A 20,247-nucleotide genomic window follows, 5' to 3' on the forward strand; every position below is an offset into this window, starting at 1 on the left:
AAACGGGTTACCTGAAAAACGTAACAGTCTTGTGCTAACCAATCTTGTGCTAACATTCTCGGCATCAGCGCCAAAAGTCTTTTCTATATTGAAACGCCCCCACAGTATCCTTTCACAAAATGAACATCTCGATATTTTTCCTGAACCGCCTCGCGTCATGTACCGACGATGTAAGAACCTCTGCGATATGTTAACATCCTCAAAATTGAATGAGCACAACAAGACGTCTGACTGCGCCTCATGCAACAAAGAACGTTGCAAGCTGTGTGTGCACATGAAAACCACAGAGAGAGTGATTAGTACGTCTTCAGACTTAATTGCGATACCTCGAATGTCGTATACATGCTTGAGTGCACAGTTTGCAGAAAACAGCATATTGGCCAAACAGAAAGCTCGTTTCGAAAACGCTTTAATAACCACAGATCGCACGCTAACACACTTCCTAACCTACCATTATCAAGACATATTCGCTTACCAGAGCATTCTTTCGAAAAACTCAGGGCCACTATACTTGAATCAGGCTCTCATTCCCATCACGATCGCGAAGTCCGCGAGTCTTACCTAATCTACAAGTTTACACTGTGTCATCTGGCATTAATGAAAGCACAGGCACACTAACCAGCCTGCCTACTAAGCATCCTTGACATTAACCGTGACTCCTTATGTATGCCATGAGACGCAGCTTTCTTTCAAGAACCCTCCATTATGTTTTCGCTGTTGCGTCATTTCTGTGTCACATAATGTCCATAGTCTGCACACGACATTGTATTGCACCGTGTGCATCCTAAATAAAAGCCCTGATCATTATTCCTGCTCACTATGACGATTAATGAGCACTGCGGTTTACCTGCACCTTGAATTTACTATGGCGCGTTGCCTTATTATCTCCATGTTCCTTTTTATTCTATTATTCTTTTATTTTTTGTTGATTTCAAGTGGTTTACATTGTAATATTGACTAAACGCACGATTCAAATCTGCATTGTGCGCCACGTGTGTGGTATCGTTATCGCCAGTGGTATCGCTGTACTTTTGCAGTTTGTTGTTACTATTGCGCACAACTTTATCTGATGTATCGTGAATTTATAAGGAAGCCCAAAGGCATGTACATGTTACTTCGACAAAGGCTGAATGGATGTTTGGTGTTTAATGGCGCAAGGGCCATGTATGACCAAAAAGCGTCATGCCGTTGGTAATGATGATGTTTGAGGTTTAATGGCGCAAGGGCCAGGTATGGCCAAAGAGCCCCATGCTAGTGGTAACGAATATGTAGTGGTCTGATGGGTTCTGCGAGTTTAATGTGACGTGGCTGTAAAGAGGTGTAATAGAGTTGGTGTAAATGCATCAAATGTACACGTAATAAAATTATGGCAATGATTAATGACGTGTGCTATGATCACTAAAATGCATTAACAAAGAATGATGCATTATATAAAATATGCGAGATGCTAAATTGCTTAGAGCACTACTGCCTCGCCAGAGCCCTTGAATCACAAGGGCCTAGAGGAATGTGCTATTCAAAATAATTATCACAGTGGCATCCTCTGAAGAGAGAAGGCGCTACGAACTAATGGGGCTAATAACATGTAGCACAACTTCTTTCAGGAAACCTACTACAGCGTTGGTATCAAAGAGCGGTTCTGCACCGAGTAACAAGACAGGATGAAGGGGGATGTGCTGCCGGTATGCTAAGGAAAAATATTTCTTTCAGATTCGGATTCCCGACACTCCGGAAGGACGTGGAGGACAGTCAGCCTCTCCCCGCATCTATCACAGGTTGGAAGCTCGTTTCCGGTGAGTAAAACGTTATGTTTGCCAAATGTGTGTCCTATTCTTAGACGACAGAATAGGACATCTGTCCGGCGTGATTTTGTTACAGGAGGACAGAAACCTAATTGTGGCTTTATTCAATGCAGCTTATTATTTGTTTCCAGGTCCCACAAGCGTTGCCAGTAGTTTCGCAGTTTCCTTCTTAAGAAAGGCTTCAGGTCTGTGACAGGGACCGAAGCAGTAGGATTAACTGCATGCAATGAAATCGATGTGGCCATCTGGTCCACTAGAACGTTACCCTCGATGCCCCTATGTCCAGGCACCCAGCATATAATCACATGTTGATTAGATATATATGCTTTACACAGGACGGAATAGAGTTCATTAATTAGCGAATTCTTGTGGTTACAGAATGACATCAAGGCCTTCACAACACTAAGGGAGTCCGATAAATAACTGATTCCTGGAGTTCATTTATATGCTTTACAGCCGACAACAGTCCGTAGGCCTCAGCCGTAAAGATACTAGTTTCCGGATGCAGCACAACGGTTTCCGAGGATGGACCGACGGCTGCATACGACACCCCCTCGTGTGACTTCGATGCGTCTGTGTAGAACTCCGTGCAGGAGTGTTTGTACCGGAGTTCCCAGAAATGCATTTGGATTTCAATCTCTGGAGCGTGCTTTGTAACTTGCATGAAAGTTAAATCGCATTGTATCATCTGCCGCTCCCAAGCAAGTAGCAGCTTAGCTGGAGGCATTAGGCGATGTTTGAGGATTGGGACATCCATTTCAGCGCTAAGCTCCCTCACACGCAGCGAGAAAGGTTATCTTACGGAGGGACGATTACGAAAGAGCGTAGCATATGTCATATCGTTAACGGTATTAAAACACGGATGTTGAGGATTAGAGTGGAGTTTCACAAAATATGTTTGGCTGATGTATGTTCTCTGCGGATGAAGTGATCACTCATTAGATTCTACATATAAACTTTCAATGGGACTTGTTCTGAAAGCGCCAGCGGCCAGTCGGATTCCTAGATGGTGGACTTTGGTCTAGCATCTTTAGCACGCTCGGGACGGCAGAGTGATAAATCACGGCACCATAGTCCAATCGTGATCGAATGAGGCTCTTGTAGAAATTCATTAATCACTTCCTGTCACTACCCCGTGTAGTCTGGGATAGAAGTTTCATTATGTTCATTGTTTTTAGACATTTTTATTTAAGATGTTTAATTTGGGGGACGAGTGAGTCTCTAGTCAAGTATAACACCTAGAAATTTCGTCTTCTTTGTTTACAGGTATCTGTTGTCCACACAGTTCTAAGCAAGAATGTGGAATGAGGCCTCTCTTTCTTGAAAATGGACACAAGAACTTTTGTTGGGATTGATCTTAAATGCATTTTTGTCTGCCCACTTTGACACTTTGTTCAGGCCATGCTGTACCTGTCTCTCGCACACCGCGAGGTTACAGGATTTGAAAGCTATATGAATGTCGTCCACGTAGACAGAATAAAAGATGGCCGGTGGTAACGAAGCACGAAGCGTGTTCATCTTCACAATAAAGAGCGTGCAGCTGAGCACGCCTCCTTGGGGTACACCCGTTTCTTGCGTAAAAGGACGTGAAAGTATATTGCCGACGTTTACCCGGAAGGTACGATTGGACAGATAGCTTTCTGGTAGGTTTAGCATATTACCATGGATGCCCATTTGTGACAAGTCTCTTAAGATTACGTTGCGCCACGTTGTGTCATACGCCTTTTCCATATCGAGAAATATCTAGAGGAAGAACTGTTTATGTATAAATGCATCCCGGATATTTCCTTCAACACGCACGAGATGATCGGTTGTGGAGCGCCCTTCTCGGAAGCCACACTGATAGGGATCAAGCATTTTGCTCATTTCAAGGAAATGGATGAGTCGCCGATTAATCATTTTTTCAAATACCGTACAAAGGCAACTTGTGAGGGCAATCGGGCGGTAACTTGCCTCTGAAGAAGGATCTTTGCCTTGTTTCAAAACAGGAACCACAATGGCTTCTTTCCATGCAGTTGGAAGGTATCCTATAACCCAAATGGTGTTGAAAATTGTGAGTAGTGAAACTTGGCTATCATTGTGCAGGTTTTTGATCATTTCATACATGATTCTGTCAGATCCCGGTGGAGAGCTCTTGCATGAGCTCAAGGCAGCTCTCAACTCGGCAATACTAAAAGGACAGTTGTACGGTTCATTCTGTGGACATTTTCTTAAGAGTGGCTTACATTCTAATATTTGTTTACATTTCAGAAAGGATTGCGAATAATGGTTCAAACTTGACACGCTCTAAAAGTGCTCCCCAAGTCAGTCTGCCTGATCTTGCAGTGTATCGCCCCGTGTGTTTACCAGAGGGAGTGAATATGTTTGCCACCCTCTAATCCTATTAACCCTGTTACAGGCTTTCGCCTCATCTATAAACGAGTTAATGCTCGATAAAAACTTCTGCCAACTTTCTTTTCTGGCTTGTCGGCGGGTTCTCCTGCCTTGGGACATTACTTCTTTAAAGTTCACAAGATTCTCTGCAGTGGGAGAAGCGCGTAGCAGCCCCCACGCTTTGTTCTGTTTTTTACGAGCGATCATACATTCGTCGTTCCACCACGGGACACGCCGTCTGCATGCCGAGCCACTTCAGATATGCATTTAGATGCAGCGTCTATAATGAAGGCTGTAAAATACTGCACAGCAGCATCGATTCCTAAAGAAGACATGTCATTCCATGAGATACTAGTGAGAGTACGGAATTTCTCCCAGTTGGCTGTATCGATCTTCCACCTAGGAGCCTGTGGTGGATGTTCGTTTTCTTTAGGTGTTCGTAGCAGTATGGGGAAGTGGTCGCTCCCGTAAGGATTGTTCATAACTTCCCATTCGAGGTCAGGCAGTATAGACGGGGAAACTGTGCTGAGATCAATTGAGGAAATGGTTCTGTGTGCAAGACAGTAATACGTGGGTTCCTTCTTATTCAGAAGGCACGCACCAGAAGAAAAAAGGGAGTCAAGGGGACCAACACGGAAGAAAATTTAGGCACCATTCCTAACATAATAAGATTAGCACTAAACTTCCCGAAATTAAAGAGGGCGACGGGTTCCCACCATGATAGCGGACTGAACAGCCTTTGAACACGTCAGGACCGACCCCTAGGAGAGGAAAACACGAAATTCTGGGCCGTATGCATTCGGGCAATACATGGTAAAACGGATATCTCTTACACGGACATCTCTTACATCTCTTAAACGGACATCTCTTACACATATGGAACTCTCGACGCAGTCTAAGAAATGGAAAAGACAAAGAAACAACAGAAGACTAAAAATGCGCGTCGCAGACCTAGCGCAGGAAGCGATTCAGTATGCTCAAACAGTATGACATAACGACTGGAGGCAATTCTGCGACACGATGCAGGGAACGTACATACGAAGAAGACGTGGGTAATCCTTCGTGGCGCAATGTGCCCCACAACTGAGAAAACAGCCACAAAGACAACGCTCAAACTGTTAGAGAGCAAATTCACGGGAGCAGACACTCATCAAACCGAAAATTTTGAAGAAATCTTCCTTGGGGCTGCGGCAAACAACCGCACGGAAAAACCAAATACAAAAGGCCATTAAACCCGGTACTAGACGAACCCATAAAGTAGCAGAAGTCTACGCAGCAGCTCAATCGTTTAAGAAAAACACGCATGCCGGAACCAATCGAATCACGAATGCAATGATCCGCAAACCGAATCGTAATACCCTCACCCAGGTCACCAAATTTTTAAACGACTACGTTTGAATGGAGGGAGGTTAGATCCCACAAGAGTGGAAAAAGGCAACCATCATATTAATCACCAAAGTGGTAAAACGCAAAAACCTTCCAGATATGTTCCCGATCTCACTTAATGCACGGGAAAGCTGTTTCAGAAAGTAATACAAACAAGATTAAGCAACCGCATATAAAATCACAAGCTTAATTTTCCTGGATTCCATGTTTGGATTGCAACCACACGTTTCAGCCTAAGACGTATTTCTCCTATTAAAGGAGGAAGCACTAGACTCATGAAAGGGCAGTGACAAGATCGTCCTAGCGCTGGACGTAAATAAACCTTTTGAACCAATAGCCCATCGCCGTATTCTCGAAAAATTCGAGAAAATTGGATGCGGAGAGAGAGTATACTAATATATACACTGTTTCCTCCGCAATAGAACGCCAACAATAGGCTTGGAACCGGCTAAATCAGAACCGTTTAAAACTTCAGAGAAACCCCCCAGGGTTGAATACTCTTCCGCTATTCTGGGATAGGGAAGGATCTGGGATATGCGATTTACTCCTACGATATAACAATCTGAACACATAAAGGCTCACATGGAAACGAGCAGGATTCTCTGCAGAGAGCTATCTCAAATGTAGAGAGATTCACTGAAGAAGCAGGATGCTGTGCTCACAAGAAAAGTTGGAATTCTTAAGGGTCCGAGGCGCATACACGAGAAAGCAGCAACGACCACATATTAGCTAAACCTAAACGACCGCTTGATAGCAGAGGTGCAAAGACTACGCATACTGGGTGTATCGATACAGGAGAATGGCACAGCATATCACACCATAGCTAATCTACGAAGAACGACGAAAAGCGTGGCAAGCATGATGCACGAGGTGACCAGAAAGAAGAAAGGGTTGACGGAAGAGGAAACGACCAGGCTAGAGCAGACGTTCGTCATAGACCGTGTAAACTACGGGCTCCCGTTCCGAAAGCGCTCAAACAAAGAGACAATGCAGGTAAGTGCTGTAATACGCACAGCATACAAAACAGCCTTAAGTCTACCACACAATACAAGCAATGAAAAACTGCAAGACCTCGGAATACACAACACACTTGAAGAGGCAACCTGAGTAACTCTCCCAGCCAAAAAGTCCAACCTAGACGGAACAAGGCAGAGCCTTGCTACAAAAGCTAGGGCATCCCCTAAGACCACAACACTGCGCAGGGCAAGCACCTCTAGCCGGATAGGTTAGAGAACCCATCACAGCACCTCCCATTCCCAAAAACATGAGTGCGAAATATCATACGGGCAGACGTGGGACCTGCGCCAGAGCTTCACAAAATAAGTTCGGACGTAACCGGGACACGTACTATACAGACGCTTAGGATAGCTAAACACAAGTGCACTATAGTGGCTAGAAGCACCACGATAACAGCGACCATACAAACAGAATCGGCTAGCACGGCAGAATCGGCAGCCATAGCGTTGTCCACTCGAGATACCTAATGCAAAACCCAAGGCGGCCAAGTCATATTGGACTCGCAGTCAGCATGCCGTCAATATATGACGAGGAATGTATCGAAAATTACGGCAAAGATCCTTGGAGCACACATGCAGCAATATCACCCGATCACCTGGCGTCCAGAACACGCGGGCTTAGAGGGTAACGAGTGGGTAGACGGTACAGCTTGCGGAATTAGTATCCGAGCGCCGATGGGGACTCGCGAAGAACCTCCGCTCACCCTGCGCGAAATCCTGGAGGCGCAAAAAGAGGCAGAAATTCAGCCCGCCACAACTCAAAATCGAACTAGGCCAGGCTAGGGGACTGGCGCTCAAACAAACACGTACCCAAGTCTTAATTCTCAATAAAATCCAGCCAACGGAATACCCGGACACATGTCCGTGGTGTTGGGAGCAGCCATGTCTCACCCAGATAACGTGGACGTGTAGACAAAGGCCACCCGAAATGAACTCACTCTTATTAAGGACAAACCCAGCTGAAAGGCAGTGGGAGCTCTGTCTTTCGAGCAAGGATCGGGAGAGCCAAGTTGCTCTGCTCGACCAACCCCACTGAAGCGCACACGCCAGCTGGGGGATCCACCGTTCCTTGCCCTACTAACCCAAGGTAAAAGGTAAGTTGCTACAACTACTTGTAAGCCGAAATCCTGTTTCTGGAAGAGTCCCTACATAGGTTGCCTAGTGGAATTCAAAGCCGCAGAAGCAGGTGCGACATACGAGAACGATGTTTTATCGCACTTATTACACTCGACGCTGTCAGCATGGTCCGTGCCGTCTACCGCTTTCGCGTAGTTTTCGCAAATCCCCATGCATGCCACCATGTTGTTTGAAACCACGTGATATATAATACTTGTTGTCAGATTGGTCCATGGTTGCTGTACCTAATTTAGTCAGCAGTTCGCCATCTGAAGTCATCTGGATGCCAGGGGTTATAACAACATGGCTGCCGTCACGATTAGCCAGCAATGCGAGAGGGAGGTGATCGCTTTCACTTCAGGGCCTGTGTATGAACTATCTGAGCTTAGCTGTCTATCACAGTATTGCACTGCACGTTGATTCACCCTTATTCTGCAAGCTTTAAAGCCGGAAACCTTGGACACAGTGACTGCGTCGGCATCCTGATTTAGCTTTGAATGCATACTGGCATATTAAACTATAGTGCTCAATATTGTTAGTGCAATACGTGCAGACGTTACGTATGGAGTGTTGTCATTCCCAATATTTCGCCCGTAGGAACACGTTCTCAGAATCATATACCATGACATGATTTCAAATAGTAGTGTTAAGCTGTTTCAATTATTGTAAAAGCTGTTTAACTTCATTATTTCGATTCATATAGTTTGATAGCTGATCCATCGCGTCTATCTATATTTTGTCACCATCGCTGTCTTTCCAGTGTTGCTGTTCACATCGAATGCGTAATAGATACTGGTTATTTGTTACTTATTTTCTCTACTGTGTGTCGACATTTTACGAAAGTTGCCATCGCCCTCATGAGAACTCGCAGGACTACTACAGTACTGATGTTAAAGGTGAAAAATCGGAGAGACTCCAATTTTTGCGATCATATATTTTCCAAATTTCCATAAACGAACTCAGCATGGCTGTGGATAGCTGGCATATCTTAATTTGAATATCATCTGCTGCTCCATGATTTATTGTTTCATCTGAAAGCCACAAAGTCACCGAAATTAAGGTACCTGTTTTGCGAGGCCATCATCAGTGACAAACACAAGTAGCACCTCAAACTTTATTGTTCACATGAAGTTGCAAGCGCTTTGAACATTGGTGCAAGAACCGTTTGTGCCGTTGTCATACAAGACCGCTTACTGTCTCCTCAAAGCGAAGAATATGTAGCTCGACGTATTGTTTATCAAACTTTTTATGTACTTTCAACACGCGCTAATCTACCCGGTGCGTAATCTGAAGGTTGATGTGCGACAATCACAAAATTGTATTGACGCGCACATATCAATGTGCCACGCTGCCTTCTTTAGGAGTGGCCCTGAAAAGCGGCGCCTCGTACCGATTATAAAAGCAGCGGGAAGAAATCGCAGATTGCGCATCCTACAAGCATTGGTCTCAAGCAAGTCGTGGTAGTAGTTTAGATCGTTGGAATTGTTTATTTCAAGGGCTCCTGTGTTTACGCAGGAAACACAAAGCGTTTTTCTCGACTTCCACTGCCCAAATTTCATAAGAATTGTTGCATCGGAAAGGAAAGGTTAAAATCTATCAAATTTTGTTATATATCCTGAGTTTTCTAGGGACACGCCAAACCAGGAAAGCAAGAAGTCTTGGCGATGAGACGAGATACCGTCAAGCCATAGAATTCCGGGAGCCATATTTTATTTAGGCCACCAACTTTTAGAGCGACAGCTCTACTACTCCAGGTACAAACGCAGGAAACGCCTGGTTCCGTAAATATGACCTTCAAACTGAGCTAAGGTCAAACTCGGATTTAGCCTGCCACTACCGGTGGACGCGGCGTACGGCACTTGGGCGATTTCAATATCTTGAAAGCGATTTGCGATGTGTACAAAGTGCACCGAGTGCTGGTAGCTTCGTCGTGTGCGCTGTGCTGTCGATGCTTAGTTCGCGTTCGACCGAGGCGCAGCATGAAGGTCAATTCGCTCGCTGCTGCTGCCGCGCCGAGCAGAGTCCGTGCGTTGTCTTATGGTGCAGTTGCAGATGCGGAAGTTGTTGATTGCACCCAGTGGCGTCTGTTCCCTTGCCCAAAGTAAGCAAAGCCTTGCTAGCGCTCGACAAACGTGGTTTAACCGCGTACAACAAAGATAAATTGTTTCGCATATTTTAACGAAATTCGCAACCTTCACGATAAATAAAACATGACGTTTACACCTTTAACTGAGCAATAAAAATATATTACAATTCTGCAAACTGAACCTGTTGGGACATATATAATGCCCAAAAATCAAAAGCGAATCGATCGAAGTCTATTCCCGGATATTTTTGTTCTACCATCCATTCCTTTCTTTCGGGAATGTTTTAGAAAATTATTTTTACGAAATTGAAGTAAATTTATATTATATTGCTGTATTTTACTTGCTAGTTGCTGTATTTTAGAATAGTATGCGTTGTTTGACGAATGTCAATTACGAATAAAGAAGTTCCTTCTGCATTTCTTGAGTTATGCGCAGTACGCTCACGGGTAAGTTAATAAAATTTTTACAAATTATAGGCAACACTTCTGCCTCATACGATACACCTGCTGAAACTAGTTCTAATAACTTGAAAAAAACAAAACGTCCGCTTAAGATATAGTTGGTTGTATAGCTGTACTTCACTATGATTGCCTGGTGAAAATCATGACAAATATTACGGGAGTAGAAATGCTGGCTTTTTCGTAAAAGAGTTGGTGAAATAAGTTAGTACAAATCTGAATGGAATGGTAGATCCGCGGAGTTTGAACATGTATCCACGATACACCGCAAGTGTGGCAATTTACTAAACCACTACATGAAGGGACGCATGCACGCATTGAAGTAAATTCCAGTGCCATTTTGTTTCCTGTTATTCTTTATCCAAATAATTATATTCAACGAACTCATTTAATCGAACTACTGCTAACACGTGAGTTTTTGGAAAGAGCTGTGGGCTTTACCCCAACATGAAAAAAAATCTAAAAAATGTGCTTACCATTGGTGGCATCAGCTGTTTGGCCCGAGATACTACCTGTGGTCTCAGCCTCCTTCACATCCGTTGTGTTCATTGTGGCCGCTGCGCTCTCTGTGCTTGTCGTAAGTGTTTCTGAAGAAATCATAGTGCAACAGGCCGTCCTTAATACTTCAAAAATTTGAAAAGGTCGACGAGAATCACGTCGACCACAATTTGCAAGGCTTCTGTACAATCAGACATTTCCAAGTCGCTATCAGGTTATGCCCCCATCCTATTTCTTTGAAGAATCTCGCCCACACTCTCACAAGACGCTATCGAAGCACTTATATGCACAGAAGGAAATTTCACAGTTGATTATCTCTGTTCACTTTTCTTATATCAAGTATCCGTATTCCTTGAACACTTGTTTGATCCACGTGGTCGTCGACACGAAAGAAGTGAGAAGCTGCGGACGTTAGCTATACAATAAAAAAAAATAACACGCTCACCAATCCCTCCATGAGCTCCTCGGCCCATGATAATGCCGGTAGTCCTGACCTGTCCCACCACAGTTGTGTTGGTTGTGAGTATTGTAATTGTTCCTGTAGAAATCATCATACATCCATTAGTCAGAGAAGTAGCAAACTACCCCACAAGTTTATGTATAACCATGCTTACGGCATTATACAATGCGCCAGCACGGAAACAACAACATAAACGAAGCCAGATTTGCGACGTGTCGCTGTCTGGGCATTCGCGCGTCACAAGAGGCTATGGATAGAACTGATGGTGCTGCAATTAAAGAACGTCCACCTCCATTTCACCCTCTGAAAGTTTCTCCTAAACGGGTGGATCGTGACACCCATGTCACGATCCACCCGGGCTCGTGAACAAAGGAGGGCTTCTGGCACCCTCCGATAGACGGACGCTCCGCAACGTGGTGGTGCTGAACGATTACCGAATGGCGAGCAGCCGTGCTCGTCGGTGTTTATTGTGGTGCGGTGACCAATGTTGCCTGCCGAGCTTTAGCAGGCCACCGAGCTTGGCGGGCGAACCAAGATTATGCCCGAGGGGGCGTCACATGCTTGCTACGCCCCCTTACCCCCAGTTTGTTTGTTAAATGAAAAACAAACGTCCATGTTCACACTATGAGGCTCTGCCTTCACCCTAGCTGGGTCGACGGTGCCTGCTATCCAGGCGAGTAACGGTCTGGTGGCCTCCGCCGTTGAGTACTCCGCCTGGGCACCGGTGTCGACGGGTCGGGTGTGGCAACGCCAGGTGCTGCCTAGGCCAGCCTCGCTCCATCCGGAGGGTCCGTAGGGGTCGGCCTTGCGAGTGGTGCCGGGCTTGACACCGGTCCCACGGGTGCCGCATCACTGGCTACGGTTGCCGCCTCCGAGGTAGGTGGTGCTCTGAGGGGAGCGACTGGTGCTGCCGCTAGTCCTCCTGCGGGCTGGAACTCAGAAGTGGCAGTCGGGGGTGCTGGCCAGGTCCCGAGGCGAGGTCTGACATGGTCTGCGTGTCTATGCCACATGGCCCCGTCTGGCATGCGCAAGAGCAGCGATGAGGCAATGGCAGGGGACACCACCTGTCCCGCAGACCAGGGTGGGCCAGGGCGGAAGTTCCTAGTGAGAACTGGAGCTCCCAACTCTGGTAAAGGCCCGGGACGGCATCCTTGGTCAGCAGCCAGCTTCTGCTTCAGCTGTTTCAAAAGCACTATCGATCGGAGGTCCGGATGCAAGACGTCCAAGGGTGTCTTGACCATCCGACCCAGCAGGAGCTCACAGGGGGCACGGCCAGTGACATCGTGAGGCGTGGTCCGGTACTGAAATAGTATCCGGGCAATCTGCGTCCGGAAATCCCCAGTCTGGCTCTTCTTGAGCTTGTCTGATGGTTTGCACCACCCGCTCGGCTGCACCATTTGAAGCAGGGTGGTACGGTGGAACCATCATCCGGCGGATTCCGTTTTTCGTCAGCCAGGCCAGGTACTCTGTGGGAACGGCCAGGGGGTGCTTTCCACATTACGCGAGGCTCGTTGATGCTCCTGGCAGATTTGGCAGTTCTGCACCACCTGCAGGCTGGCTTCCGGGTACTCTGGCAGACGAATGCCCAGTACATGAATCCAGTTTCGGCCCAGCAGCGTCGGCGACGACCCCTTCGTTAAGTAAAGGGGAAGGGTTGCCTCCCTGTCGCCACAACGAACGCTGACCTGTGCCTGACCCTGGACCTGGGAGAGTTGCCCGGAGGAGCTGCGCAGCATCACGCCCGAAGCCTCGACGGACACGCCGGGGAAGGTACGCTTGAAGAGCTTCCCGGCCATTACAGACACGCTGGCCCCTCCGTCCAGCTCCATGAAAATGGGTTGCCCGCAGATTTCGACGGTCAGCATGTATGGTGGCACAGACGACGGTACAAAGCCTGTGTGCCACATGTCGAAAATCGGCGGGTCCTCGGCCACAACGTGGAGCCTGGCCGCGGAAGAATTTCAGCTTGCTGCCGCATGCCTCCGCCGCGTACCCTTGCGACGGCTACCCTGGCCGCGGGCTTGTGTTGTACCTGGGCTTGAATCAGGCTGCTGCTTGCTGTTCGTCCTCCCCCTTCGGCATACACGTGCCAGGTGCCCAGTTTTCCCGCACGTAAAGCATTGTGCTTGAGAGAACTGGCACTGTGAAGGGGAGTGGGCACCACCACAGCGACCGCAGGTACTGCCCTTTGTCGCGAACTTGTTGACCACCGCTTCCGCCGACGGTGAGCCAGTCGCACGGGAAATCTCGCAGGCGTCCTTGGCGGCAGCTTCGATTGCCAGCGCTGCCTTCACGGCGTCGTCCAGCGACGGGTCGGGAAGCTCCAGAAGTCGCGTCTGCATGGCGGGGTTGTTGATTCCGCAGACGAAACGGTCCCGGAGCAGCGAGTCCAGTTGGTCCCTGAACGCGCAGGCACTCGCTAACCCTCGTAGCGCAGCAACGAATTGCCCGAGGGTCTCGCCTTCCCGGCGGCTCCGGTTGTTGAAGCGGAAACGCTCCATTAGTGTGGACGGTGCTGGATTAAAATGCGAGCGCAGTATGGCAAGCAGCTCACCCAGCGTTTTAACGTGCGGCGTGGCTGGCTTGAGAAGGTCGAGCAAGAGGCTGAAGACGCGGGTCCCGCAGCTCGCCAGGAAAATGTCCCGCTGTTTGGCTTCGGGTGTGTCGTTTGCCCGGAAGAACACGTGGACTTGCTCCTCGTAAATTTGCCAGGTGGACCCATCTCCCTCGAACGGCTCGAGCCTTCCATACAGTGGCATGGCGACAGCAACGGGGGGCGGTGTTTCGCCGCTCGCGGCGGCGTGGGACGCTCCGTAGGTACTCGTCGCCAGCTTCTTCGCCAGTGTCACGAGGATCCCATCCTTGTCGCCAGTGTTACGATCCACCCGGGCTCCTGAACAAGGGAGGGCTTCTGGCACCCTCCGATAGACGGACGCTCCGCAGCGTGGTGGTGCTGAACGATTACTGACTGGCGAGCAGCCGTGCTCGTCGGTGTTTATTGTGGTGCAGTGACCAATGTTGCCTGCCGAGCTTTAGCAGGCCACCGAGCTTGGCGGGCGAACCAAGATTATGCCCGAGGGGGCGTCACATGCTTGCTACACTCTCTGCGATTCAATACCGTATGGAGAGTGTAGGTGATTTCGTCCAAGATTCCAAACTCGTCTTTCGACCCCTCCGGCAACACGACCGCTGGGAATAATACACAATCTTATGAGTGCAGTCTGAACTGATAGGCTGACACTACACTCTTCAGTGTTTCTGTTTATCTACAAATCAACGCCAAGGTGAAACAATTTGAGCGAAGCTAGATGTGAACGGATGACGTAGAGAAGACGGACAATGCAGTGTCTTTCCACTTGTATTCCCGTGTTGTATTTTTACTGGTTGTAGATTGCTCCCCACGCGCCTGCGAGGGCCTGTTTCAACCTATACGGCTCGGAAAAGAGCAAGATTTACTGCGCTGATTATTGTCGGCCACGATGACACACCCGAAAAAACGTACGCCTGAAGAACTATGATTGGCTGACGGGCTAATAATGATTTATACAATTGGCAACTGATCTATAAAACATCACCGAGCTGTAACAACTTCAAGGAAGGCAGTGCTGAAAAGCAAAAGGCAGGGAAGGAACTAAAAGAAAACAAACTGCTTTCCACTGCACCCAGCCCTCGAAGCCATGTACATGACGAAGCAGGATGACATGCGGTGTATACTGTGACCTTACGATTCGCTCAAACAATGACTTGGCACAAACCGCTGGCATAGACATTCGTGGCTTTTCATTAGCTTGAGATGCCAGTGACGACAACCCTTAAATTCTGAAAGGTGTGTATTTCGCAGGAACACCCTTTAGGCGACCTAAAATAAAGAAAAGGCGTTCCGCTAACGAATGCACCCATTTTCAGAGCATTCAGAAACACAGATTATATGAAAATGGCGTTTGAACATTCAATCCACCCTCGAGGTTGTAATTTTGATAAGTGTGCGGAATAAGGAGGTGTTCTATACATACATTGTTCTTACATATTGTCTGCACGCGAATAGCTGAGACAGCAATATACAGATTGTGTCAGCTATCTTTCACCGATACACAAATATATGCAAATACCACGTAGCTGGACAAAACCAAGGTAATGTCGTTTGCCGTCGTTTGGAGATACCCAGATTATTTATTGCAGTCCGCCTAATTGCACAATTGCTCTTAATAACTTATGCTACTTAACAAATGTTACAACTTGATGATAGTGTCACTGAGAAAATTGTACAGCAGCATGACAGACTCTCGATACAAGTATTTGTTGCTGAATACGTACTACATAAAGTGTTTTTCCGAGCCTGAAAGAAGCCTAAGAATACACGCGAAATCGCCGCGTGACTGACCTCTCGAGGCACTTTGCGCCCACATTCCCAATGCCAGTGAGCTTGGAATAAACGAAACACATGTTTTTTTTTTTTTGTTGTTGTTCTGAACTTGGGTAAACGGAACTTTGTCCGACACTTCGACCTATGTCAGCCGCGCACGCAAAAGCCAGAAAACATATATCAAATGATGAACAGATAAGTTGTGACGGAAATTAGGTCCATCAGGTAATAGCGGGAAAGTTAATGCAAATTATTGAAGCAAAGTAGCAACTGCGCCTCCATCATGAGGACTTGACTGGGTAAGTAAAGAACCATGACGCACAAGAGAACTAGTAAGTACGCGTCAAATCGTGCAGTGAAGCTGCCACTACTGCTTCATTCACACCACCGTGTTTCTCATCGCCAGCAATGAGCAGAGAAATGAAAATATTATATGTTCGTGGAAAAGACTATCACTTAAATATATTTCTCTTATAATGGGCGTTTCTTTTGCGGAACAGACAGCAAGAGCTGTAGTTGAGAGGCCGCGATGACATTACACAGTCTTTAGGAATCATATCCCTTATGAACAAAACATCGTGCAAAAGAAGTTTAAACCTTAGAAGCAGAGCGCGGTAACCTCTCTTTCTTGAAAAAAGTCACATTAAAACTCCCAGACACTTTTCGAATAAAGTGATTGCTGGCAATTTCTGATTTCTTCGCTCTAATGAAGATTTAGATAAAGAGAGGACATATTTCTATCTCTTCGAGTTCCGTTTAAATCATTTAATTGTGTGCCGCTTGAAGTATACGTATATAATGCTTGCTCCGAATGCATTTACCAGGTACATCGATTTGCTGATTTTATTACTCAATATGGCGCCCTCTACCTTTACATTAGTATGCTTATTTCTATTGTATGCACTAGCTTTACTACTGCCAAGGCAGTTAAACTGTGTAGAAGACACCAAAATCGACAAAAAATTATTTGAACAATTATTTCACCGACAACACCGTCGACCTATCAGATTGTTGTTGTGAAGTTGCTGATGTAGCCTTTAAATAAAACATTCTTTTAAAAACGTGCTCACCAGGGGCAGCATGAGGTCCTTGGTCCGAGGCGTTACCCAATGTCCAGCCCTGTCCCACCATGGTTGTACTCGTTCCGCCCGTTGAGTTCGTCCCGAGTGTTCCTCAAAAAAGAATCATGGTGCATCGTTACTCTTGATGTGGGAACACCCTACAACTTAGTGAACAACAAAGCTGACGAGAACTTAGAAGGCATATGTGCGCAGAAAAAGCGACGTAAAAGCAGAAGACGCGACATACTTTCACCTCGCGGCCACGTCAGCAACCAAAGAGCTCTCGTGAACAATATTGCATGATGCTGTTGTTACGCGAAGGACGAAGGAAGTAAGCCGAGCAACTATTTACAGGTTATATTTAAAACAGCGGTTACAGCGCTGAGCGGTTGGATTCATACCCCGTGCCCAGTTTGTTCGTCCACCTCTTTTCTTGAGTGATTACACCCACGCGCCTCGTTCAAACACGTAAATATCACACACGTGTAGCATAATCCCCCGGCGGCAGAAGCGACGTCCCGGAGCGTCTAAATGTCACCACTGGGAAGGTGATACTGCTTTGCTTCAGTCGTGTAACGTGCACGATATGACTGGACTGGGAAGCAGATCGGGCGCCAGGTGCGATATCGTAGGTGACGGGAGTCACGGCACGAAGCACTCGGTATGGGCCTGTGTAACGAGACAGCCGTTTTTCTGACAGGCCGACCTCACACGACGGAGACAATAGAAGCACCAAAGAACCAGGCGGGAAGTGCACGTCTCGGTGTCGCTGGTCGTACGAACGCCTTTGACTGTGTTGGGATTTCAGAAGGTGGTCACGGCCAATTTCCGATGTGTGGGCACAGCGGGCGATGGCGTCAACTGCATATTACTGGTCGGTGCCAGTGAGCAGGGAGGGTTGTGTCGAGGAGTAGTGCTGATTCTCGGCCGAACAGAAGGAAAAATGGGGAATAACTGGCTATGTCATGGCGCGATGAATTATAAGCAAATATGACGAACGGTAGAGCGAGGTCCCTGTCAGTGTGTTATGAAGAGACATATTTCGCGAGCATGTCTGTCAGAGTGCGATTGAGACGCTCCGTGAGACCATTTGTTTGCGGATGGTATAACGCGGATAGCCTGTGCCTCGTGGCACAGGACTGCAGGATGTCCGCGATAACTTTTGATAGGAAATGTCCAGCCACGGTCTGTGAGAAGTTGTCGCGCACCTCCATGTAATAAAATCACGTCGCGTAGAAGAAAATCGGCGACATCTGGGCGCAGCTTGTAGGAAGCGCTCGGGTGATGGCGTAGCGCATGGCGTACTCACAGCGATGCACCTGTTCCAAGAGGTAGAAAGAGGAAAAGGCCCAAGTAAGTCCAAACCAACCTGAAAGCATGGTTCCGCGGGAAGTCGAGTGGTTGAAGGTAGCCAGCAGGGAGCGTCAATGGTGTGTTGCGTCGCTGACATTTCTCACACGCAGCTACGCATCTTCGAACGCAGCGAACAAGCCCATGGCCAAAAGAAGCGTTGGCGGATCCGGTCGTAGGTACGTGACACACCCAGGTGACCGGCAGTGGGGAGGTCATGAAGTTCGTGGAGAACAGCCGAGCGAAGGTGTTTAGGGATCACAAGAAGTAATGCAGGGCCGTCGGGGTGATCAATGTGGCGGTAGAGTACGCCATCTTGAAGTGTGAATAAGCAAAGGAAACTGTCGGCAAGTGCCGACTGCAGGCGATCAACGATGATACGCAAGGACGGGTCACGGCGCTGCTCGTCGGCGACATGAAGCAGTGGAAAAACGGAGAGAACACAGGCGTCGGTGTCAGTCTCAGTATCAGACGTCAGTATCAGACGTAGAGGTCGCGTCTTCGACTGCGTAGCGAGAGAGGCAATCTGCGTCCTGGTGTTGTCGTCCCGACTTGTAAGTCAATGTGCGGGGATATTCTTGTAGTCGGAGGGCCCAACGAACAAGCCGGTCAGTAGGAGCCTTGAGCGACGAAAGCCAACAGAGTTGCCTGATGGTCTGTGATTACTGAGAAGAGTTTGCCATATAAATATGGGCGGAAATTCGAAACAGCCCAGACGAGAGCAAGACATTCGCGCTCGGTAATGGAATAGTTGCACTCTGCAGTTGTCAGGAGCCGGCTAGCATAGGCTATAAAGAGGTCGGATCCGTGTTGGCTTAGCGATAAGACGGCGCCGATCCCATAACCACTGGCATCGGTTCGGACCTCTGTAGGTGCGGACGGGTCAAAGTGGGCGAAAACCGGTGGATTAATAAGAAATGTGATAAGGCGTGAAAATGTGGCAGCCTGAGGGTAACCCCACGTAAAAGGCACGTCTTTCGTCAGAAGTTTCGTGAGTGGTCGCGCGATTCCTGCGAAATCTTTCACGCACCGTCGGAAATAAGAACAGAGCCCCACAAAACTCTGGACGTCTTTGACAGACTGAGGTACACGAAAAGCCGTTACCGCTCGAACCTTCTCCGGGTCGGGTTGTACTCCGGAAGCTTCGACGAGATGGCCTAGCACTGTAATCTGTCGGCGCCCGCAGGGGCACTTCAATGAGTTTATTTGGAGCCCAGCCTTGCGGAAGACGTCAAGGATAGCTGCGACGCGCTGAAGGTGCGTTTCAAATGTAGGAGAGAATACAAGGACATCCTCGAGGTAACAAAGGCAAGTTGACCTTTTGAAACCTTGAAGCAGAGAGTCGATTATGTGTTCGAACGTGGCGGGGCATTGCATAAACCGAAAGGCATAACCTTGAATTGGCAGAGGCCATCTGGAGTGACGAAAGCGGTCTTTTCTTGGTCTTGCTCATCGACGGAAATCTGCCAATAGCCAGATCGAAGGTCGATGGACGAAATGTATTTGGCACCGTAAAGACAATAAAGGGCATCGTCGATTCGTGGTAAAGGGTAAACGTCCTCTTTAGTAATTCGGTTCAGGTGGCGGTAATCAACGCAGAAACGCGACGTGCCATCTTTCTTTTTGACGAGCACGACCGACGCCGCCCCAGGACTCGACGAGGGCTCAACAATGCCTCTGGTGAGCATCTTGTTTACTTCCTGCTGAGTAACTTGCCGCTTTGCCGTGGACACGCGATAAGTTCGGCAGTGAATCGGAACAGCAGCAGTGTTTATCCGATGCTTAACAAGTGACTGTCAAATATGTCGCGGTAGGAAAGCAAAAGGCGATATAGGGCGGCTGCTTGGTCAGGTGCGAGGTCGGGAGTGACCATGGGACGTAAGCAAACAAACGCTGTAGTGCTGAGGGTGTTCGGTTGTTCGGGGCGAAGGTCTGAAAGAAGAGGAAGCTCTAGGCACAGCGTACCGGTGACACAGTCTATGAGGGCAGAATGCGTCGTCAGAAAGTCGAGCCTGAAGATTAGGACATGAGGGCAACTGTTCAGCCCGGTGAACTGGACTGGAACTTGGCGGCCAGCAATTCCTATGCGAGCAGTGCACATACCCCTGGCGGCAACAGTGGCGCCATTGGCGGCGCGTACGGCTCGAGTGATGGCAGGCGTAAGAACTTTTTTGAGCCGACGAAATAGGTTAGTGCTCATTATGGACACTTGGGCTCCAATATGAATTAATGCCGTCAACGGAAAACCATCTACGTCTACTTCAATTAGGTTCGTGT

At 47.8% G+C, this 20,247-nt stretch overlaps 1 protein-coding gene across 2 annotated transcripts in view; it reads right to left on the minus strand.

Annotated features, from left to right (window-relative positions):
• The window catches only part of LOC126518332 (lactosylceramide 4-alpha-galactosyltransferase-like), a 56,744-nt gene that overhangs the window by 14,639 nt on the left and 21,858 nt on the right, over positions 1 to 20,247 (minus strand). The window contains exons 2-4 of one of the 2 annotated variants that reach the window (XM_072285250.1): positions 16,630 to 16,731; positions 11,182 to 11,274; positions 10,715 to 10,825 (exon numbers count right to left, since the gene is read on the minus strand). In XM_072285250.1, the coding sequence (XP_072141351.1) occupies positions 10,715 to 10,825; positions 11,182 to 11,274; positions 16,630 to 16,690 (265 nt within the window). In that variant the 5' untranslated portion in view covers positions 16,691 to 16,731. The remainder of the gene's footprint in view (positions 1 to 10,714; positions 10,826 to 11,181; positions 11,275 to 16,629; positions 16,732 to 20,247) is intronic. The other variant, XM_072285251.1, reaches the window with a different exon arrangement.

This window comes from Dermacentor andersoni, chromosome 11 (assembly GCF_023375885.2).
Source record: "Dermacentor andersoni chromosome 11, qqDerAnde1_hic_scaffold, whole genome shotgun sequence".
Lineage (NCBI taxonomy): Eukaryota > Metazoa > Arthropoda > Arachnida > Ixodida > Ixodidae > Dermacentor > Dermacentor andersoni.